This window comes from Culex pipiens, chromosome 1 (genome assembly GCF_016801865.2).
Source record: "Culex pipiens pallens isolate TS chromosome 1, TS_CPP_V2, whole genome shotgun sequence".
Taxonomy (NCBI): Eukaryota; Metazoa; Arthropoda; class Insecta; order Diptera; family Culicidae; genus Culex; species Culex pipiens.
The window spans coordinates 81,775,859-81,800,609 of NC_068937.1; the positions used below are offsets into that span (position 1 = coordinate 81,775,859).

The window sequence follows — 24,751 nt, forward strand, 5'->3', positions numbered from 1 at the left end:
TTGCAATTTTCGAATAATTAGAAAAATAATATTGTTATCAACTTTTTATGAAAATCGAATATTTACAAATAAAGTTGACTGTCACTTGGAAAAATGACAGCCAAATGCGTTACTGACGTTACCAGCCCTCTGTCACTGCCGCCATGTTTATGAAACCAAAATGTTCGATGACGAACACCAAGAAAACAAAGAAGAAAACGAAGGTGTCTGACTGTCAGATTTTGAAAAATAAACAAAGTGGTGGGTGAACAATTCGAGCCAAACATTTCATTAGGGCACAAAATCAAAACGTAAACATTCGGGATTATTCCACTATTCCACTCATTAGTACACTCCCTACATGCCCTCCAAGAATCAGATTGATAGCAAACAATTTACCATTGAAAAAATCAAAAACACAAAAGGGCACATAACAATTTTCACTCCAAACCCAAAATAAAAGTTCAAATGTGCCCTTTTGTTTTTCGTTAGTTTTTCGTAGTTGTGGAACTTTTTGTGTTATAAAGTGAACTTTTCATACATTCTTAACACTAATTCACTTCAAAGCAAAGTTTGGTTTACTTTTCACCAAGCATTTCTGCAGAAAAAAACTTCATCGAAATACACGGACCCGTGGCTGCTGTTCAGTACACTTTTGAAGAATTTTTATGTTTTACATACCTTATCTACACCATTCAATCACAAAACTTCACCAATTATCAAAATTTCCACTGAATTCCTCATTATTTCTAACTAAACAAAAGGGCCCATAAACATCATTCAAAACAACAATCCGGTGACAGCGCTTTAGTGCCCTTTTAGTTCTCTTCGAAATTGCATTTAGAAAGGGCCCATTATGAACAGCAGTTGGAAAGCTAAAAGGGCCTAATAACGAGATTTTTTAAAATTATGAGTTTTATTGCGAAAATCAACATAAATTAAGAAGCAGTAAAGCAGAGTTGAGGATAATGATGTGTTTTATCGAATCATCAGTAAAAATACCATCAGTCAAGCTTATTTTTTAAATAGGAATTGAAACAAGTTGTCCATTTTTTGCAAGCGATTTTCTCGAATCACGGTTTTTGCTTTTGTGCCCTAATGAAATGTTTGGCTCGAATTGTCGATCCTCGGCCCCCGATTTTCCCGGTCGATTCGGATTTTTCCTTTAATTTGGTTTATCCTCCATTGCTATTGTTGAAGGTTCTTTACTTACTCCACGATTCAGAGCAGCTTTCGGTCGGATTCTTGCTCCGAAAAAACAGGAACCCGGCCGGTACCGGTTTTCGGAAGAGGTAAAATTTTACTCTGCTTCTCCGGCTGCAGCCAGCCAGCCGGCCGATTCAAGAGCTCCTTGGTTTCCGGCCTCATACACACACGATAAACGTCCGGAAATATGCCCAAGATACACAGGACCACTCGCGTGACCACTTGAATCAAATTTTGTAATAATTTTATCACAAAATTATTATTTTTGATTAAGCGCGCCATTTTAATATTTTTATGTAAACAATCAGAAGACACCAGAGGGCTTTTGTTAATTTGAATATTATCCACCGGTGTCTACCGCGGTAAATGAAATACTTCATTTTGACATTTTCAGATACATTTTTGTGTAGCATGCTTTGTCACGCGTTGGGTGCGTTCAGTGCTGCCGTTGTTGCAGCACTTTGTGAACGCACCCTAGAAATGTCAGTTTGACAAATGGTCACCAGTGAACGTATCCCAGGAATGTCATCTTGACAAACAGATTTTGATGTTTTCGTATATGTTTTGTTGTCCGATATGTAGTTTTCATTTGCTACTAAAATTAATGGTACAAACTTTTCACTGGGAGTGGGACATTTTTGCTCTGCTGAAATCGGTGAGTATTACGAAAATTGTATTTTTTATGTTTTGCTAATGGTTAACAGCATTTTTTTTCAGAAATCGCATTATTTTTATGTGTAACATACAAACCGAAGTCTCACCTGTCAACACGACAAAGGTCCACCTCGGAGATCGCGACACGAACCGGAATCCACCGCCACGAGACCGCGGGATTAGCTGAGTTTGCCTGAAGGGACCGCTCAAGAGTTGACCAGCGGAAAAGCGAAGCAAGTGGATGTTCCGGAAGTTGTTGCCGCTACTGCCTCACCAGAGAAAAAAGAAAACCAGATCGAAAAGAAAGGTTCCCGGGACCGCATTCGGTGGCCGCCGCCCAAAAGGGATAAAAGGATGCATTCCTGCGGCTGCAGCCGCCGCCGAAGAACCGGAACTAGAATCAGTTGAGACAGTTGAGAAGAAGGGACGCGGTCTGAAGTCAGATGAAAATGGTACGGGTCCAGGGTGATACAGTCACAGGAACGGCGAGAGCCAAGGGGGTGGATCAGGAGTAACTGCGGAAGAGACCCAGGCCAAACGTCGCCATGGAAACCCAAAGGTTATCGCGAAGGAACTGGAAGAGGAGGTGGCCGCTTAGCCAAAAAGGCAGATTCTGCAAAAAGGCAGAGGTGCCTGGAGAAACCGGTGAGTTGAAATTTTCTTTCAATTTATTCTGAATACAGAAAACTGGGTGCAGCAATCAACAATACTCCTCATTTCAGATGCAAATTCTCTGCCAAATCCAGCAGTAGCTGCTCCGGGTGCAAAAAGGCAACAACATCCGAGGAGGCAGATTTAGCAATTTCCTGGAACTGCAATCGCTGAGCGCCAGAAAGCTGAGCAGCTGCAAGAACGTCTTCGTCGTGGGCATGCCGATCGAGACGCGGTCTGGCAGATACCGGAGAAACGTCGTCGCCGGTTGGCCAATCCAACGTCACGAGGAACGTCGCCTGAAATTTGAGGAGGAAATCACTAGATTGCGGAAAAAAAACTTGCCCCGCGGGTGAAAGCGAGGAGCGTGGTGGTGTGTACGATGGATGGCGAGGACTTGGTGCAACTTCCACTCCTGCAGAGATTAATAAGAATACGACTGGAGAAACATCCATGAACCGCACCCACAATCTTCATGCGCACCCAAGAAGGAGGGAGAATAGAACCTTACGGGTGGCTTTCACGGGGGTCGTCGATCAGGCAAAACGCGTTGGCGCGTGACAAAGTTGATCTTAATCTACGGAAGGATCGTGGAAATCGCGACGATCGTGGGCCAATTCGGTGTTCGGCGAGAATTCGGTCGCGGTGGTCGATGTGACGTAGAAGTAAACCTCTAATCAGCTGAAAATCTCTTTTCTACGGGAGTGATAAAGTGAATACGGCGCAAAATATGATTAACAAAGTGATTGCAGCAAATTTGGCCAAGTTGAGTGTGAGTAGCCAATGCAGATGGGCTCTTTGTTGAGTTGAAATGGGGTTAGGTTAGGCGACATAATAATTGGATATGGTCGAGATTATGAGTAATAAAAACAGCTGAAAACTTAAAAAAAAAACAACTTGGTACGAATCGAATCACTATCCGAAACAGTAAGAAAAATCTCCTTTAAAACACAAACATGGAAAAAATAAAATTTGCTCCAACATTGAACTATGATTTCCAGAACGCACAAAAACCATCCTAATCTTCAATGTGCTTTTCTAAATAAAAACCTTAGTTAGAGGCAATCAGATTTGATCAAAATTCAAAATCAAAACGATGGGTTGCATGATAGATCCCGACAACTTTTTCATCAAAATATTTGAGATCCGACCTCAAAAAAAGTGAATAAATAACACTTAAGTGCTCATAACTTTTGATGGGGTTGTCAGATCTTCAATCTTTCGAACGCGTTAGAAAGGTCTTCCAAATACTTTTCTAACAAAATATATCATGACGAGTTTCTTACAAAAACCACCCTTTTTATAATATTTCAAACTCTACACAAATCGTTTTTTTAGCATAACTTTTGAAGTACTTTTCTAAACTTCATAATATTAACTAGGGTCGTGTGGGACTCCAAGACGAATCGTATGAGACCAAAACGGTTCAAATCGGTTAAGCCAGTCCGGAGATAATCGTGTGCATATTTTTCGGTGCACGGACTCACATCCAGACACACTCACAGACATTTGTTCAGAATTTGATTCTGAGTCGATAGGTATACGTGAAGGTGGGTCTACGAGGTCAAATAAAGAAGTTCATTTTTCGAGTGATTTTATAGCCTTTCCTCATTGAGATGAGGAAGGCAAAAACGTTACCTCTCATTTATAGAGTGACTACCTACAGACTTTTTTTTAAGATTGTACATACACCGCCTAGGGGAAATAGATTGAGGTTATGTAAATTCAGACAATTTTTTAAACTGCTTGTAATTTTGGATAGGTAAGTCAGATCTCGAAAATTCTTAATCCACAAGAAAAGTAATTTCAGAACCTGATAAAAAAAAACCTATCCAACGATAGTTCGCATGGAAGATTCCGACGATATCGCACAATATCTGAAATTCGACCTTCAAAAAGTGTATAAATAATAGAGTGTAACAAAAATGACTTTTTGGCGGGCATTCAAGGGTTAGTTCTGGTGGGCATACTAAGCCCAAATCCAAAATATGAGCTTGATTGGACGTAACAGGAGTTGGCGCTCCGCCCTTCAATTTTAAATGGGATTTAACCCGTAAAAAAGACTTTTTCAAAAATGTCACTTTTTGACGCATTTTGGCCACTGAAGCGTTTATTTTCAACATTATTGGCGCGTAGGCCAGATCCTTGCGCATCTTTGGGTATATATAACATTGATATTTGGAGCACCCTGGAGCTTTCGAAAAAAATGCCAAACTTTGAAGGTCTGTACCGAGCTCCAGGGTGCTCCAAATTTCAATGTTATATATACCCAAAGATGCGTAAGGATCTGGCCTACACGCCATTAATATTGAAAATAAACGCTTCAGTGGCCAAAATGCCTCAAAAAGCGACATTTTTGAAAAACATCTGTTTTAACGGGTTAAATCCCATTTAAAATTGAAGGGCGGAGCGCCAGCTCCTGTTACGTCCAATCAAGCTCATATTTTGGATTTGGTCTTAGTATGCCCACCAGAACAAACCCTTGAATGCCCGCCAAAAATTCATTTTTGTTACATCCTAATAAATAACACTTAGGTGCAGGCCAAGGGTGAATGATACTGATGATACCTCTTTAGTTGACGCTCAGGCGAGGAACATCCTGGAAGGAGCGTCACTGACTACGTCCGTAGTCCTGTTAGATCATTCTTGATCAGAACAGTATAGCTCTGGTTCCTTGCAAGTGTCCTATTTTCTTACCTCCACGTTGGCTTGGTTTTTATGATGACCTAGCTGGTGGCCTGTGGAAACGGATAGTAAACCTTTGACCAGCGAGGGTCAGAGTCGAGACGGCTAAAAGAAAGGGGCGCGTCAATGTGGGACAGGGAAGTTATTTGTGATTGTAGACGGTATTGTTTTGATTCGCAGTATGTTGAGTCAACTGCTGTGAATGTACCTGAACGTCGCAGAAAGGGGTTTCTCTCCTTTCCATTTCCAGCTACCATCTATCTCCACGGCGTGTTTTCTGGGCAACCTTAAGGAGAAAAAATAGCCATCTCTACTTTTAAAAGTGTCTTATAGGAAATTTTCTCAGCTTTCCAATGCTTCTAAGAGCGAAATGTTTCATCGGGAAATTTTTGAGATATCCCTATTTTAAGTTTTTTGTTTTAAAATCCTTAATCATTTCTTGGAAACTTTTAAATAACAGACCAGGAAACTTGTCAAATGATGTGTTTCATGTGTCATTTACTCATCCAAATGTGCAAAATAAGACAAGAAACAACTTAGTAGAAGGTTGCAAACCGCTAAACATTTTGAAAATGAAGTTTTAACCGAATTTTTGAATATGAGGGATTTATTCAGAAATTAAAATCATAATACCGCATTAAACTAATATTTTTACAAAAACAAATAGAATATTACATGATTGTTGTATACAAATAACACCGGTCTGCTCTGATTCAGCTTGGAATTAGCTGATACAACCGAAATTTTTACAGGTTTGAGATTGATTGAGATTGATTGATTTCCATAATCAAACATTGACCACTTGCATGGATACAAAACATGTTTAGTAATCGAAATTAAACTGCAAACTACTGTTGCAAGCTTTAGGAGACATACATTTTATTAGTATAAAATGATTGCTTTAGTTTTTTTTGTGTTAAGTGATCAAGGAATTACCAATATTTTAGAAGTTTATAAGATTCTCATCTTCAATCTCATATTTAAAAAAATTTCTTGATTTTTCTTCAAATAGTTTGGAAAGAAAGTTTCTGTTTAATTTTTTTTGTTAAAATAATATTTAATAATATTTTGTAATTTTTGTTCAATAAAAAAAAAGTTTGTGAAGGTGTTTTCAGCATTCTGAATTGGAAGACTCGAGTTTTATTGCTACATACTTTTAAGTTCATTTTCAATAGAAAATATTTTATAAAATTTTATCTTTATATTCATGAAAATATGACTTTTGAAGCTTGCAACAGTAATATGTAGTACATTTACGATTTTAAATCATATTTGTATTTATGTTCCTGGTTAATGTTTGCATAAGAAAATATCAAATTCATTCATTAAAATTCAGTAATACCATTAACAATCACAAACCTGCCAAAGTTTCGGTTGAACAAGCTAAATCAGATCAGACACGTGATATTTGTACACAAAAATATGTAATAATCTAATAATTCTGGTAAAAAAAATATATTTTTACACTGTTTTATGATTTTTATTTCTGAATAAATCTCATATATTCAAAAATTCGGTTAAAACTCCATTTTCAAAATGTTAAGCGGTTTGCAACCTTCTACAAAGTTGTTTCTTGTCTTATTTTGCACATTTTGATGAGTAAATGACACATGAAACACATATGATATGTTTTCTGAACTGTTAGTATAAAGTATCTAATAAACAATAAAGGAATTTAAAACCAAAAAACTTAAAATAGAGATATCTTTGAAATTTCCCGATGAAACATTTCGCTCTTAGAAGCATTGGAAAGCTGAGAAAATTTCCAATAAGACACATTTGAAAGTAGCGATGACTATTTTTTCCTGAAAAGTTTGTTCTAGAAAACACGCCGTGATCTCCTGTTTTTATTTTGCTCTACTGATTCGTACTTTTTCACTAATTCTTCTGTTTACCATTTGGTTTTGATTTTATTAACTTTTGATTCGCGTATCTCTCAATGCTTGTCATTCTTTTTTTTCCAAATAATGCTGCTTCAACAAACTGAGTGTTTTCTTTAAAATAAACCTTCCCCTAATGTACTAGTAAAACCAAGTCTATTTATCATTTGTCTATTCTTTGTTGATTTACTTCTTTATTTATTTATTTGAATAATTTTTCATCTTGCCCATCATAACAATAATCTAAGCTTGTTTGTTATCTCCATTTATTAACTATTGCCTATTTCTACATCTACTACATCAAGCTTATACTTTTTATTTTTTAACATACAATTATGATTCTCTTACTATTGATTCTTTACATACCGTAAACTGGGGTCAATCGGGACGCATGGGGCGAATTGGGACAGCATTTTTAACCATGTTGGAGCACAATATTTTGATTTTTCTGGTTGGTTTCGATTAGAACAGACTAAGGCCAACAAAATGTGTACATCCATTTTCAAATTTAAAAGATTTAAGTGCTCTGAAAACTGCTGTCCCTATTCAGACTGTAGTCCCGATTCACCCCAGATTACGGTAGTATATTTCCTTCACTGTCCATTGTTTTGAAATTTGACCTTTTACTTAAGCAAGTGAGGTTCGAGCCCTTACTTAATTTATGGCATGATTAAAGGATTAACACAAATATTACTATTGTACTTTTGAAAAACTTTTCTAAAATTCTTAGGACCAAAAATTGTAACAAAACACTGCGACAAAAGAAATAGCAACAGATAAACACGACTCAACAATAGGAAAGATTTCAAGAGAAAACAGTACACAGTAAATAACGAATGATTGCAATGTTTAAATGCATTTTAAAACATTTTTTTATCATGTTTATACGATGGCTTGTAACGTACATTTGTATTTCTTTATCTACGAACAACTCTACTTCTCTTGTTTTATGTTTTGTCTGTTTTGGCCTTCAATTTTCAGTATTTTCATTTGCATTTATTTTGTTTAGTTTATATTTGCTTTTTTAGTATGATTACTTTTTTACAACCTCTAACTATTACATCGACAAACAGAATTTATGCGCAGGTTCAACTCGAGGAGAAGCATGAAGTGAAACACGTGCACTTTGAATTTTTCAAAAATATTTAGACTGTGCCGAATGGTTTTTCTCCAAAGTTTGTATGATGTGCGACGAACCGCCTTAATTTTCCATACAAACTTTGGAGAAAAATCATTCGGCCCAGTTTAAATATTTTTGAAAAATTCAAAATGCACGTGATCCTGGGGACCCCCTCGAGTTGTGGTCATTTTTGTCAATTTTTGTAGGTTAGTGTTTTTTTGCCCATTTTATGATTTCACCAACAAATTTCAACAAACAATTTAACGCCTGAAACAATTTCAGCCTGCATTAATCCCAAAAAATTGTTAAAAAAGCGTATTCATCTTTCATATGCTATTTTAAGATATAAAATATTTGAAGAAGGGATTATTGTTTAAATTTTAGATCAAAACACGTCTAGAGCCGGGTCTGGTTTAAGGCAAGTCCAGCGAGAAGCGGCCAAGAGGCAATTCCAATCCGAATATCGAAACGACAATCTGGTGCAGCCTTTCTCGAACGAGGATGATCTTCGACAGGACGACATTTGAAGCCACCTCTCAGTCCGTAGTTGTAGTAGGTAGAATGCGGGCCGGCGCTAGAACTGCTTACTCAGGTCAGCTACAACCGGATCGACTTTGGCTCGAACAAACACCTACTTGGACACCGAGTTGGCATGCTGCACCCGATACTCGATGATGCCCAGACTGAAGATGCTGGCCAGCAGATTCTCCGAGCCCAGCTGGCTCGTGTGACTGCGAATGAAGGCCTTGAGCCAGCAAACGGCCGTTTCGACACTGTGAACAAAAACGAAGTTTTCATGTGCTCCCATCTATCTTATAAAATGAACAAAATTCAAAACTTACTGCACCTGCCTGAAATCTCCACCAGCAGCGCCGAAATATATTGCTCCGGAATGCGGCCCGCTGAATCAGATCCGGCTCGTTCCTGCTGAACACGCTGCGCTGAATTTCCGCGTCCTTGCTGTGAAGTCTCGGAAGACTTTTTCCCGTCCCCTGCAACCCCCGTTAGCGTCCTCCATCGAAATGTCCGCCGTTGGACTTCGCGTCTTGAGCTGCAACTCTTCCTGCTCCTTGCGCCGGGAAGAGGCGGCCGGTTCGCGCACAATCACGACCTGCTTCTAACCCCTCAACGATTCCTTCTTGGGCTGCTCGAACTTAAGACCGTACGCGATCAGCATTTCCGGCAGGTTGGGCGAGAATTCCAAGCTGGCGGCGAAGATGGAAAGGCGACCGACCACCAAAATACAACAAAACAAACAGCTGTCAAAAATCTACCGCTTTGGTGAGCTGCTGCACCCAGCTTTTTGTGTGGTGAGCCTGGTCAATGTTTTGGTGGAATTTCAGCAGAGAAATGTTTCATTTGAAATATTCTGAAATGTGTCATGCAACACCCGCGCGTCGCATGAAGTATTTCAAGAAAATCCACCGCGGTTAACCGCACTCAAATTAACAAAAACCCTCAGTACTACTTCATCCAAAGCTTTGTTTATGATGGGCTCTTCACACATACTAATGCTCAAACTCTATCCAAAGCATTGTTTATGGTGGGCTCTTCACACATACTAATGCGTGGGCTCATCGAGGTTTTGGTGACTGTCAAACGTTCTAGGCATTTACAGTGGTGCCAGGGGGCTGGACGTTACGTTATTTTTGTTTTGTGTGCTTTGAAATGTTTCCTACACGCAAAAACAAAAATGTACAAACTCAAAAATACAAAAGATTCTTAATTCTTAAATTCTAAAATACTTAAATTCTTAAACTCTAAAATTCTTAAATTCTTAAATTCTTAAATTCTTAAATTCTTAAATTCTTAAATTCTTAAATTCTTAAATTCTTAAATTCTTGAATTCTTAAATTCTTAAATTCTTAAATTCTTAAATTCTTAAATTCTTAAATTCTTAAATTCTTAAATTCTTAAATTCTTAAATTCTTAAATTCTTAAATTCTTAAATTCTTAAATTCTTAAATGCTTAAATTCTTAAATTCTTAAATTCTTTAATTCTTTAATTCTTAAATTCTTAAATTCTTAAATTCTTAAATTTTTAAATTTTTAAATTCTTAAATTCTTAAATTCTTAAATTCTTAAATTCTTAAATTCTTAAATTCTTAAATTCTTAAATTCTTAAATTCTTAAATTCTTAAATTCTTAAATTCTTAAATTCTTAAATTCTTAAATTCTTAAATTCTTAAATTCTTAAATTCTTAAATTCTTAAATTCTTAAATTCTTAAATTCTTAAATTCTTAAATTCTTAAATTCTTAAATTCTTAAATTCTTAAATTCTTAAATTCTTAAATTCTTAAATTCTTAAATTCTTAAATTCTTAAATTCTTAAATTCTTAAATTCTTAAATTCTTAAATTCTTAAATTCTTAAATTCTTAAATTCTTAAATTCTTAAATTCTTAAATTCTTAAATTCTTAAATTCTTAAATTCTTAAATTCTTAAATTCTTAAATTCTTAAATTCTTGAATTCTTGAATTCTTGAATTCTTAAATTCTTAAATTCTTAAATTCTTAAATTCTTAAATTCATAAATTCTTAAATTCTTAAATTCTTAAATTCTTAAATTCTTAAATTCTTAAATTCTTAAATTCTTAAATTCTTAAATTCTTAAATTCCTAAATTCTTAAATTCTTAAATTCTTAAATTCTTAAATTCTTAAATTCTTAAATTCTTAAATTCTTAAATTCTTAAATTCTTAAATTCTTAAATTCTTAAATTCTTAAATTCTTAAATTCTTAAATTCTTAAATTCTTAAATTCTTAAATTTTTAAATTCTTAAATTCTTAAATTCTTAAATTCTTAAATTCTTAATCATTCGAGCTGTCACCGTCGGCGCGTAAACATCGTCGTCGAATTGTAGCTCTCGCGAAAATTAATTTATTAGTGCTCCCGGTGTGTTATCCAGCGCCCTGGGGAAACGAAAGCAGCCCAAGCCGCCGCCGCTGCCCGGCGAAGGCGATTCCGGCCGAGACAGTGCATCGCAGATCCTGCAGCGGGTGGACTACAAGAAGGCCCGCAAACAGCAGAAGGAAAAGGTGATGACGCCGCCATCTTCGAGACGCCACCGAAGAAATTCCACCGGCGGTATCTCATCGATCTCAGACCAGCTCAACGAACATCGGCCTCTGACCCAACCCGGGAGGTCTTCCGGGGGATTCCCGACGGCGAATCAATTCGAGATGCTCGACTTCGACATCTCCGGCGATGAGGCGGAAAATGTAAACAATAGCGGCGGTGGTGGAACTTCTGCCGTTGATGATGGTGCTGCTGGTGGTGATGCAGCTGGTAGTAATGTGAAAAACCCGCCTCCTGCTCCCGCAAAAATACGCTGTCCGCCGATCTTCGTCCACGGTTCCAGTGTTCCAGCGCTCAACCGGCTGATGTCAACGACCCAGCTGGGCGCCGACGATTACCACCTGCGGGTAAACAAAGGGTACATCCAGATCAGGGTGTCGACTAAACCCCACTTTACTTCTGTGGTGAGTACTTTGAAGCAGGCAAATGTCCAGTTCTACACCCACGGGACCAGTGACGAAACCCCGGTGAAAATCGTCCTTTCCGGATTACCAGTGTTTCCGGAAGAAGACGTCAGGCGGGAACTCGAAGATGTGTTTCTTCGTCCCACAAGTGTGCGCCAGATGGGGAAATCAAAGCACGGCGATTACGCGCTGTACCTGCTGCAGTTTGAGAAGGGAACCGTGAAACTTCAGGAGCTGCAACAAATCAAGGCGCTGTTCAACGTGATCGTCCGTTGGAGGCACTACTCCAAGAAGAAGTCGGACGTCGTCCAGTGTTTCCGGTGCCAGCAGTACGGCCACGGGATGAGAAACTGCCATCTGGAGGCCAAGTGCGTGAAGTGTGGTGAGCGCCACCAGACGACCGCATGCGCACTACCCGCGCGAGCCGACGTCGTGGTCAACGACGACCGCTCACAAATCCGTTGTGCTAACTGCAGCCAAAACCACACAGCGAACTACAAGGGTTGCCCCGCCCGCCTCAAGTACCTGCAGGACTTGAAGGCCAAGAAGAAGACGAGTCCCGCCGGCAGAAGCAACGCTCCGAAGGTGTCTGCAGTTCCTGCGCCTGTTCCCAGGCCACCGGGTGGTGACTTGAGCCAGCTGCTCGGCAGCATCGCGAATCCTGGGGTCTCGTACTCGCAAGCCGTGCAGGGCCAGCCCGAGTCTTCAACCTTGTTCACCGTCGAGGAGTTCATGTGCCTAGCCAGTGAACTCTTCACTAGGCTTTCGAATTGCCAATCGAAGGCCATGCAATTCCTCGCCCTCAGCGAGCTCATCATCAAATTTGTTTATAATGGCCAACCTTAGCTCGTTGAAGGTGATGAATTGGAACTGCCGTTCCATCCGCAACAAGGTTGTGGAATTTTTCCACTTCCTTGAAACTCACCAGATTGATATCGCTGCAATCACAGAGACCTGGCTGCAGCTCAACAACTCGATGTATCATGAGCACTACACCATCGTGCGTGCGGATCGCGAATCGACGGAGGCCACCCGGGGGGGAGGAGTGGCGCTTCTGGTGCGAAACGGCATCAACTTCTCCAAGCTGGAAACCTCGACCCGTGCAATCGAGTCTGTTGGGATCACAGTCAAGACAGACCCGGCACCAGTTAACATCTTTGCCGTCTACTACCCCGGCTCTCCTCGCAGGGCAGCTCTCAGCCAGCTTCGACGCGATATCCGCCAGCTCAGCAGTATCGATGGGCCATTCTTCTTGGTGGGTGACCTGAACGCGCGACATAGGATGTGGAACTGTGCCAGGGCCAACAAAGCAGGGCAAATCCTGCATCAAGAGTACGAGTCCAAGGACATCTACATACACGCTCCGGATACTCCCACTCGCTGTCCCGCTGGACGAGGGAGGCCTTCCACGTTGGACCTGGTCATCTCAAACAACCAGGTGCAGATGTCGAAGCCGATAACGCACGTCGAACTGTCGTCGGACCATCTGCCGGTCACCTTTACGATCGATGTTAATGTTCCAGTCACCCCGGCTGGAAGACTCGTCCGATGCTTCGACAGAGCGAACTGGAGCACTTTTGCTCGCTCGATCGAGCGGGAGGTCGACCTTAACGCTAGCTGGATCAACACTCTAGATCGCTCGGAGAAAATCGACGACGCCATCGACAAGTTCACCGCCATCCTCAAAGCTGCTGAGGAAGCCGCTGTCCCTTCGCGTAGGATCCTACCTCAGAAGAAGGACATTCCCGACGAGCTGAAGCTGCTAATCCGGCTGAGGAACGTGCGGCGTAGACAGTTCATCCGAAGACGGGACCCGCTCATCGGAGCGGTGGTGACCCACTTGAACAACGTCATCAGCACCAAAAGCGCCGAGCACCGCTACAAAAATTTCGGCTCCTTGCTAAGGACGCTGGACAACGGCAGCAACAAGTTCTGGAAGCTTACCCGCAACCTCCGGAACACGGTCAAGTACAGCCCCCCGCTGAACGTCAACGGAGACCTCGTAGCGAGCCCTTCAGCGAAAGCCGAAGCGCTCGCAAGTGCGTTCGCCGCTGCCCACAACAATGAGCAACCAGGTGATCCCGAAACATCGGCCGCTGTGGAGAACGCGCTTGGCCACATCCGAGCGACAACTCCTCCCGTGCCTCCGGCCGCCCTTGTCAAGCCGAAAGAGGTCAAGGCGATCATCCGCACGATCAAAAACCGGAAGTCTCCTGGGCAAGACGGAATCCGGAATACGTGCCTCAAGCAGCTGCCAAGAAAAGGGTTGGTCGTCCTGACCAAAATCTTCAACGCTTGCCTGGCCTTGGGCTACTTTCCGACCGGCTGGAAGCACGCGAACGTGATCGCCATCCCAAAGGCGAACAAGGACATAACCAACCCAGGTAATTACCGCCCGATCAGCCTTTTGAGCAGCCTGAGCAAACTCCTGGAACGGGTGATCCTCGCCCGGATAAACCGTCACCTGGAAGCAACTCATCCCACACGAGCAGTTCGGCTTCAAGCCGGGGCACTCAACAGTGCACCAACTCGCCCGTATCTCGGAAATGGTGAAGCGCGGTTTTCTGGCGGGGAAGTCGACCGGCATGATCCTTCTTGACGTCGAAAAGGCCTACGACTCCGTGTGGCAGGACGCCGTGGTCTACAAGCTCTTCCGCTCGAACCTCCAGCCGTTCCTGGTCAAGATCGTCGAGTCGTTCCTGACAAATCGGTCGTTTACGGTGACGGTGAATGGCGAGCGCTCCTCCGTCCACAACATCCCCTTTGGCGTGCCCCAAGGATCAGTGCTGAGCCCAACTCTCTACAACATCCTCACTTCCGACGTGCCGATGATCGATGGAGTGTCGTACGCATTCTTTGCGGATGACACTGCATACTTGGCATCGGACAAGGACCCGAAGATCGTCGTCACCCACCTACAAGCGGCACAGAACAACCTCGAGGAGTTTCAGCGGAAGTGGCGCATCAAGCTGAACGCTGGGAAAACCCAGTCCATCTTCTTCACCAGGAGGCGTGCTGCACGGCACCTTCCCCGCAGATCGATCAGCGTCAACGGCCAGCCTGCGACGTGGGACGACGAGGTCAGGTACCTGGGTGTGGTGCATGACAAGAAGCTGAAGTACGACAAGCACGTGAACAACATCATCGAGAAGGTGGATCGTTCCACCAAGGCGCTCTACTCCCTGCTGAATCGTCGGTCGAAGCTGAGCATCAAGAACAAGTCGCTCGTGGTCAAGTGCATCATCCGTCCAATGCTGACCTACGCTGCTGCGGTCTGGGGCAACTGCGCCAAATCGCACCGTAAGCGACTCCAGGTGAAGCAGAACAAGCTGCTCAAGATGGTGCACAACCTGGACCCGTGGTACCCGACCGACAATCTACACGAGCTGGCCGGCGTCGACACCATCGACGCAAGCATCGAAAAGGCAACGAGAACCTTCAGGACTTCCTGTGGGATGTCAACGAATCCGCTCATCGAAGCACTCCTCCGTCAACAACTGTGATATTAGTCTTAAGCCAAACATAGATCTAGGGTTTTTTCTCAAAATTTATTTTCCCTAAAAGAGCACGCAGCTAGCAAAATCTAAATTTAGAAACATGTACCCTCCCTGTAAAGGCTTATGAATTGATCTCAGTTGAAAGGTTCTCCAAATCTCTGAATTGCAAATGTAACATCCTGGAGCAGAACTGTTAAATTCTAATAAACACCAATTGAATTGAATTAAATTCTTAAAGTCTTAAATTCTTAAATTCTTTAATTCTTAAATTCTTAAATTCTTAAATTCTTAAATTCTTAAATTCTTAAATTCTTAAATTCTTAAATTCTTAAATTCTTAAATTCTTAAATTCTTAAATTCTTAAATTCTTAAATTCTTAAATTCTTAAATTCTTAAATTCTTAAATTCTTAAATTCTTAAATTCTTAAATTCTTAAATTCTTAAATTCTTAAATTCTTAAATTCTTAAATTCTTAAATTCTTAAATTCTTAAATTCTTAAATTCTTAAATTCTTAAATTCTTAAATTCTTAAATTTATAAATTCTTAAATTCATCAGTCAAAATCACTTCAACTCAGAATTGCTCATTTGAAAGCAGTTCCATTAGTCAAATTAGCGAATCTGTACGCGCATGTAAATTGAAATATTTCCAGTGCAACATTTCCCTGGAGAAAATACCTCCCAGCGCTACCGCCCAGCTGCATCGCAAACAAAAATAACCGCGCTCGGCGCGTTCCGTTACTTGCATCGCAAACAAAAAAAAACCTCAGTTCGAGCGGGAAAACGAAACAGTAAACATCGCCGTCGTCGTCGGTCCAAAAAAAATTTCCCCCGGCCAACGGCTCGCGGTTTTGTTTTTTGTGTGTACGCGACTTCCGTGCCTCCCCCGTCTGGAACCGATGTCCTTTCCGTGAGCCCCCTTTATTTCGTGTAATTGTGATTATTTTGTGTGCTTGTCGTGAAAACAGGAATTTTTCGGTGAGGTGTTTGGTTTTTGAGTTGGGAAGGGGGTTTTGTAATGAAGGATTTTTGTTGATTTGTAGATGCAAAGAATGGCCAATCCAGAGGGTGTCCCCCGGACTCGCCCAGTTCTCGCAGAAATCCCGGCGCGAATGGGCTTACCGCCGCTACAACGGGTTGGAACGCCGTTGGGAATGACTCGGCGGAACGCCCTCAATCCGGGTTTGATCGATAGTCCGGCAACGAACATTCCGGACAGCTATCTGTCGCCCCGCATGTCCCCGGATGAGGCGATGATTCAGCAGCGTGGCCGCCGTCGCGTTCCCATCATTTGGAGTCCGGAGAAGGCGTTCTATGCGTCGCCCCACAAAACGCCCACGAAGGCCATCTCGGCGATGACCCTGCGGAGTTCACCCCGGAAGCGATCGCTCATGTCGGAACTGTCGGCTGTTCCGGCCGCGGAACAGCAGCAGGCATCGCCCTCCGCTAAACGATCAACTCCGGCCAAGGGTTCGCCGAGCCATGCCAAACGGATGCGCTTTGAGGAGGGTTCGATCAACCGGAAGAACCGGGACGTCCCACTGGAGACGCTCCTGTCCGGTCTCAGCCAGGACCAGCTGATCTCCGTGATCACCGGAATGGTCCGAGGAAATGCACGTTTAGAGGAGACCGTTCGGAGCGAACTTCCGGTGCCGGATTTGGCCCCGCTGGAAGAACAGCTGAGCTATCAGAAGAAGAACATCTTCAAGAGTTTGCCGGCCACGCGACTTGTCAGCAAAACGGACAGTCCGGCGTACGCCAGAGCCGCCACACACCTCTCATCGTTCAAAAAGTAAGATCCAACTTCCAACCCTCAATTTAACAAATTAACCCAAGTTCCTTCCAGAACCCTCGTCGAGCAGGCCCAAACGCTGCACAACGCCAAACACTGGGACGCCCTGCTGGACTACGTGCCGATGGCGTGGGGCTACGTGCGCGCCACCCCCGTCTGGGACAACCACGCCCACAACGCGGTACGCCGGCACTGCTTCAAGATCCTGGCCTATCACGCCACCAGTGCGCTCAAGCATGGCCTCGTGGCGCTTGGCGCGGATCGGCTTCACCGGTTCCAGCAGAAGCTCAAGGCGATGGCCGCCGACTGCGAGGACATCAACGACTGTGCCACCTATCTGGCGTACCTGGCGGAACGAATGTGAAGAAGAGAAGGAGCAACTTATCATTCTAACACTTTTGTCTTTTTTACTAGATTTAAGCAGTTTACAGTTCAAATTTGTACGATTTGCAATCGCCATCTGTTTTTTTCGATTATGTCTTTTTTCCGTTATTTTTGCAGTGAATCGTACCCGTAGAAACACGTAACGCAAACAGTGCAAACCTCAAATTTAGTTTTTTTTACTCTTAAAAATACAAACAATATATTGACTGATATTTGTACGTTGCTTAATGTATTTTGCTATTGCCATTTATAGAGAAAATGTTAAATAAAGAATCATTCACAGCGAGTTTTGATGAACTATTTAATGATAACAGCCTTATTTCAGTAAATTAACTTTAAAACAAACAGATTTACTCAAACTCAATTTTATACTTCAATTTATAATCTGCAATCCATAAATGCAAAAAAAAAAAATAGAGGTGGGCAAAAAAAGAGCGAGCCGCTCAAAGAGCCGGTGCCGCGGTTCTTTTTGAAACTCCGGTCTTTTGAAAGAAACGTTCCAAGATAGAAAGATTTTTGAACTTGTGTTTATTTTTATGTTTACAAAGTTAATTCATTTAATTTCCAATTTTTTAAGTATAATTTGTTTTTGATAATTGAAAATGCAATTCACAATATTTCAGTGCTCACAAAATACGTTATTTAATCCACCGTAAGGTGGTTGATGCCATCCTCACATTAATATAGGTTTTTTTAGGTAAAATAAAAAATGGCCAACCTACATATCATCTCTAAATATAATTTCATATCATCATAACTATCGATAGGTCTATCAGATTTTCAATCTTTTGAACTTTCTGGAAATTTTTTTTTTGATGCCGCCTCCAAGGATGTATCACATGATTGATCCGGACATCATTTTAATCAAAATATCTGTTATCCGGTTTTAATAAAGTGTATAATTAACACTTAAGTACTAAAAACTTTTGATAGGCTTATCAGATTTTCGATGTTCTAGACTCATTTGAATAGTCTTTCAATTATCTTTTTAACGACGGGTCGCATGATGGACCCGGACATCATTTTCAAAGAAATATCTGAGTGTCGGCCTCTAAAAAGTGTATCGAGGTTTTTAAGCGAAGATGGCGTTCGAATGGTGAACGCCCGAAATGTCAAAATCACGCAGTGGTACCAACATTACGGAACAAGTGTGCCATGGCATGACAGCCACATTTTTTTTCTAATGTTGGTGCTACTGCGCGATTTTGACATTTCGGGCGTTCACCATTCGAACGCCATCTTCGCTTAAAAACCTGGATAAATACCACTTAAGTGCTTATAACTTTTGATAGGGTTGTCAGATCTTCAATTTTTGGTCTTGTTAGAAAGGTCTTTAAATACCTTTCTAAAAATGTATATCATTTGGGATTTTCTTATTATAAAAACCGTTTTTTTTTTGCATAACTTTTGGATACTTCACTAAACATCACAATTTTCAAGAAATCAAATCAACTGAAAACAATCTAAAATCCATTTTTCTGCATTGATAATCATATTTAGCATGTTTGGGCTTGTTTAAAAATGTTTTGATTTTTATGAATATCCAATTCAAATTCCACCATCGCAAAAAAAGTTTTTCGCAAAAAATTAAATTTTCGTCAATACTTAGATATTTAGGAAACTAATGATGGCAAAACATCTGGACAAGTGTATAATGCATTTTAAAACACTTTTTTCATTAAAATGTTGAAACCATGGCTTGTAATTTCAACTTTTATACTTTTTTATTTTTTTGCCGTTGGATTTTTGAAAATTTTGAAATTTGAATAAAAAAATTAAATTAAATCTCTAAATATATTTTTTTTATTTTCAAAATTTTTAACACCGTAAACCGGGGTGACTTTGATAGGATTTCAATTTATTTTTGGAATATTTCCCAACTGGAAAGGTTTTTCTCAAGATTATTATTTTTAAAACATGTACTGGGGTAGGCCACACAAAGTCCATGCACTATTTCTGAAAAAAGTTTTTTCTATAATGTTTAGAAAAATAGTTACGTTAAAAATTCTCATTTTAAATTCCGGGGTGACTTTGATAGTCATAGTTTTTCTTGTTAAAATCAGATTAAAGGTGTTCAAACTTTATTTTTAGGTTAAATGTACCATCGCTAAGGTTGCTGACTCGGTTGCTGATATAGTTTTAAAGAAAAAAAAATCAATGTTTATAAATACATATAAATTTTAGGTAAAATAGTTAAAAAGTCGAAATTTTGCCTGAAATTCGTTAAACCTAGTATTGTTCATAAAATTTTGCTCCTGTCAAAAGATACAACGTCCTCAAAACTGATCTAAAACGTGATTTCCGAGCAAAAAACACGTTTTAGACCAGTTTTGAGGACGCTGTATCTTTTGACAGGAGCAAGATAGCACAATACTTTCTTCGGGAAAGTTTTAGAGAATTTTCTCAACTTTAACGCTATTGTGTTGGTTTGAAAATTTTTGTGGAAAACAAAAAAGATAAAAATCAAAATTTGAAAACGAATGTTTTTCCATACTAATTCCCAAACAAAATTGAAATCTCGGATTAGTTTTCAAAAAGACGTAAGAGCCATTGGTAAACAAAGCCCTTTTTGCATCGGTATTCGACTTACTTACGAAAAACCAATTTCAATAATGCTTGAGATTGTTCATCTACACGTCCTTCAATCGCCCTAAACTTAAAACAAATGAAATATTCTTTCAATTTGGAGAAAAACGAAAATTAGTGCCAGAGGTCACGGTCACGAGAAATGCAATGCGCAAATTGTGGACGCAAGGGTTTGTTCAAAAATTACGTCCAGAGATTTTCAGGATTTTAGACCCCCCCCCCCCCCTCCCTCCTATTCATGGACGTAATTTTTGAACGAACCCCAACCAATCGCTCCCGAATTTGGGGGAGTTGTTAAGGGGCCTAAAAGCAACCGAAAAAAACATGTTTTGAAAAATCGACCATCCTAATAATCACCACGTTGATCTGGTAAAATTAAACTTATACAATTATTTTTTCTACTATAGAATTTAGAATAGTTAGGATGAAAAACCGTACGACAGTGACGCCAACTTTCTTTCACACAGATTTAGAAGTGACGCTTTTGCTGGGTCTCGTGGCGCAGGGGTAGCGGCTTCGGCTGCCGATCCCGATGATGCTATGAGACGCGGGTTCGATTCCCGCCTTATCCACTGAGCTTCTATCGGATGGTGAAGTAAAACGTCGGTCCCGGTTTCTCCTGTCTCGTCAGAGGCGCTGGAGCAGAAATCCCACGTTAGAGGAAGGCCATGCCCCGGGGGGCGTAGTGCCAATAGTTTCGTTTTTTTTTTTGCTTTTGCTCTAGCCACGCCGTGCGGTAGTAAACATTCTCTCGGCGAGAGAGCGCTCGACCCTTGGCTTGACCGGACTGTTCAACGGTCAGCACGAAAAAGATCAATAAAGAAAGTAACCCATGAACAACCGCAGCGTTCGTACAACAAAGGGCTGCGCGAAGTGTTTTCTTTAGTGTCCATGGCAAAAGTGAGTTTCTCCGATTCGTCCGAAATAGTGCCTAAACCACCGCAGTGATAGTGAAAAAGGTAGTGCGATCAATGTGTGCCCACATAACTGTGTGAAGAAATCTTTAGATAGTCGGAGTTCTGCGATTGAACGACGCCAACAGAGAGTGCAGTTGCGTTGGAATCTGTTCGGAACCGATGAAATACATTTCCGTTTTACGAAAGTAATTTCGAGTTTGATTGCAAAACCTTCAACAAATAAAACACGCTTCTTGACCAGTAGGATACATTACAAAGGCCGTTTTCCGTCCAGCTGAGTTACGTGCTAGAAATATAGCTTCCGTCATTCACTGCGTTGTCTTTGCTCTAGTTGCAATTATAATACTCAAAAACCAAATCTGGACAAGCATACAGGATTCCACACATGGACTACGAAACGAAATGAATTTGATTTTCCAGATGGCGATGTGAAATTTAGCCGAACTGTTTAATTAACAGTCTGGACCCGATGCCTGATTTTTCTGTTACATTCTTATTGGAATTCCATATAAACTGTAACAGGAATCGCAGGCACCGGGTCCTGACTATTAAAAGCAATCTTAAACAGGTCCATGGTTTCTCAAATATTATTTACATTCCATTTAAGCACAATTCGTGGTCGTATAACGGCACAAACTTACATCATAATCATGAACGGAAAAGAATGGCAAACGTCGTAATTAGTTTAGGCTATGCATTCCAGTTACTTGATAGTTACGTCTGTGATCGGGGGGCATACTACCAGGGTAGATTTCGTTTCAGTTTGGCGTTTAAAGACAAACCCTTTAAATTTGAGCAAATCAAAAGATCGATCAAATTTGCTAAACTTCTTTCATATTGTTAACTAGACTTCTTTCAAAAATACAAAAATAAACCTCGTTAGACTTCTCACAATCTATTTCTTACGACAAATAGCCCAAACTCTCCCCCTGCCCTTAAATCGGCGTCGGCAGCACCTTCACCACCGCCCGCAGCACCTCGTCCGTCTTGAGGCACCAGTTGGCAATGTCCTTGCTTACGCGGCACCACTCCTCGCCGTGCTTCGGCTCCGCCACCACGCACCGCTCCAGCAGCTCCTTCTGCTGCTGCTCGGTGCCGTGCTGCAGCTCAAACTTGTAGTAGTACGCCCACGAGTCGCCAAAGTCCGGGTCGATTTTGATCTGCAAACAGGGTTGGAATGAGAATTATGGGATTAAGAGAGTGTGGTTTAACTTACGGTGCGGTTGAACCAGTCGCGACACTTTTGAATCTTGCGCTCGCTCCAGAACAGCTTGGAGACGGCCAGCAGGACGTGCGGGTCGTGTTCGCACTTTTTGAGCGCGTCGACGGACTTGGTTTTGCGCTGGGGGCGTGCCTCGAGGAAGATGGCCTCGGCCCACAGTTCGCCGGCGTTGGGACATTCCTGGAGAGCGCGCGCCATCAGCGTGTTGGCCATGTCCTTGAGGCCGGCGCGGATTTCGATGCGGATCGCCGCCAGCCAGAGGGTGGCGTTTTTGGGGTTTTTGAGACGGCCTCGTTCCAGGACGGAGCGGGATTTGGTGAGCAGATTCTGGCGTTCTTCGAGGGATGAGAGAAGTAGCCAGAGCGGGATTGAGTTGGGACATTTTTTTAGGCCGCCGTTGTAGGTTTCGACGGCGCGGTCGAGCAGCTTTTTCTGCTCTTCGATCTGGCCCTTCATCATCCAGAGTTTGGCAAAGTCGGGGAATACTTTGACGGCGTCTTCCAGCAGGCTGAGAGCGGCCTCGAGATTGTCGAGGGCCCACTCCAGCTTGGCGGACTTCATCATGACGCGCGGAGTTGGAGCGGAGGCGCGGGCCTTGGCCAGAAGACGGCGGGCGCGTTCGTATTCGGAGTTTTCCGACTCGAGCTTGACGGCGGCCAACCAAATGTCCTCCGAGTTGGGATTGGCCTGGAAAGCGAGCGAGAGAATGCCACGTGCCGCGGGGACGTCCCCAGCCATCCACTTGGACTTGGCGCCCATCAGCCAAAGCACCTCCGACTTGGGACAGTGCGCAACGGCTTTCTGCAGAATCGCCTCCAGACTTTCACGCGTTCCATGGTTCTTCTCGAAGTAAGCTGCCCGCAGCCAGATGCTCTTCTTCGAGGGAAACTCCGCCAAAGCGAAGGTGTAAACGGCTCGAGCGCACTCGAAAGCTCCTTCCTTTGCGCAGTTGTCGGCGTCGTCGATCCACGTCTGCTTGCGATCCTCCTCGTCGATCCCAGCGCTGATCACGGCCTTCACAATCGCCTGGCAGCACTTGATCGCGCCAGCCTTTTCCGCCTCCATCGCTTCCTGCAGCCACTGATCGCGGTTGATTTCAACGCCGTTGGCACTCAGCGAGGTCATCGCACGATCGATGATCTTCTCCACCATGTGGTTGTTCCCGTTCGCCTCCTCCAACTTCGCGGCCGTCGTCCAAATCTGTCGATCCGTTGGGATGTTCTCGCGCGCCTTATTCAACACCTTACGAGCATTTTCGTACGTTTCCAACCGGGCCAACGCCAGCCACAACTCCACGCTGGTGTTGCAACACTCAACCGCTCGAGAGAGCAAAATTTTAGCGTCCTCCGGGTTCTCAATCTCCACCGCGGCCTTCCACAGCCGCACCGAGTTCGGAATGTGCTCCAACGCCTTGCGAAACACGCGCCTCTTGGCCTTCGCCTCAGTCTCCAAATCAGCGGCCTTGATCCAAATCCTCACCGACGTCGGGATGTGTCTCGCCGCCTGGGCAATCACACCCTTGGCCGTGTCCGGCGGCTGCAGCCGAGCCGCCTCCAGCCAAAGATCCTCGCTCAACGGATTCACCTCGCAACCGCGCATGATCAAGTTACGAGCCATCTGCACCTTCCCAGTGACCTCCTCCAACCGCGCCGAGGCAATCCAAGCCGGCGGATGGTTCGGATTGGTCTCGCGGACACTCTTCAACAGCAGCCGTGCCTTCTTAATGTCATTAATGTCCCCACCATAAGTCGGAATCATGCTCTGCAAATCCGTCAAATATCCCTTCGGATCGACTACGGTCTGTCCAGCCACCGAATCCGACACCTGCGACAACTTCACATTCATCAGTGTGTTCCTCGCCTGGCCAATCTTCCGCAAGTCCATATCCCCACTCGGCGTCAACATCCCCGGCGTGGCCACCCCCGGAATCATCGACGCCAACCCCGACCGCCCATCAATCGCCGTCGTACTCTCCCCGCCCAAATTCCTCGACAGCACACTGTCCGGCAGCGGCGTAAACTTCTCCGCCCTCGGGTTCCGCTGCTTCTTATTCCTGCTATCCCCCACCTCCGGCAAATTCGCCCACTCATCCTCGCTCACCGCAATCAAGTTCCGCTTCAAATCGCTAAACTGCTGCTGAATCTTCGGACGCTCCTGCCGGTACCGCTCCAAGTCCTCCTTCAACCGCTTCTCCCGGTACTCCTTCCGCTTCTCGTCCATCCGCTTATCAATACTCTCGTAAATCGCGTCCGCCTCCGCATCGTCCTTATCGTAGGGATCCTTCGAAAACAACGACCCGCTGTACCCGGAAAACTCGTCGTAATTCGAATCGTTCAAATCCTCGTCGTCGTCCTCGTCCTCATCCTTCTTCTTGCGCTTCGCCGCAGGCGGAGCATGCCGATCGTCCGAGACATCATTCGCGTCACGCGCCGGACCGATATCCGACCGGGTCGTGAATCCCGTCGCACCACGACCAACACCGGCCACGTACCCCAGCGGAGCCGGCACGCCCAGGAAGTGCTTCTTGTTTTTGCTGCCCAGCGACGTCGCCGGGATGTGGGCCATTTTCACTTTAGTGGAACACTGCGGCCGCAGGAAAATCACCAAACTTTGCGTGGAAAAACCGTGAAAAACCGTGGAAAACGTTTGAGAAACGCGCAGCAAAACAAACGAACGGCAATCGCGGCGATGGCGAGAT

At 43.0% G+C, this 24,751-nt stretch overlaps 2 protein-coding genes and 1 long non-coding RNA gene across 3 annotated transcripts; 2 read left to right on the plus strand and 1 right to left on the minus strand.

Moving 5' to 3' along the window:
• Positions 1-1,521: 1,521 nt before the first annotated feature.
• On the plus strand, positions 1,522-4,470 carry LOC120430106 (uncharacterized). The gene is made up of 3 exons (XR_005607553.2): positions 1,522-1,840; positions 1,903-2,484; positions 2,562-4,470. It is a non-coding gene; the product is annotated as an uncharacterized LOC120430106 (long non-coding RNA).
• An 11,465-nt stretch (positions 4,471-15,935) lies between these two features.
• On the plus strand, positions 15,936-17,614 carry LOC120430103 (uncharacterized). The gene is made up of 3 exons (XM_039595189.1): positions 15,936-16,130; positions 16,196-16,944; positions 16,999-17,614. Exons 2-3 carry the CDS (start codon positions 16,196-16,198, stop codon positions 17,306-17,308), a joined length of 1,059 nt encoding a protein of 352 aa, XP_039451123.1. The 5' UTR covers positions 15,936-16,130; the 3' UTR covers positions 17,309-17,614.
• A 4,111-nt stretch (positions 17,615-21,725) lies between these two features.
• LOC120430108 (pre-mRNA-processing factor 6-like) lies at positions 21,726-24,738 on the minus strand (the record flags this gene model as incomplete). Its single annotated transcript, XM_039595193.2, has 2 exons — positions 21,726-21,991; positions 22,048-24,738. Coding segments are annotated over 2 exons (2,916 nt in total), but the record flags the coding sequence as incomplete, so codon positions are not given.
• Positions 24,739-24,751: the final 13 nt, after the last annotated feature.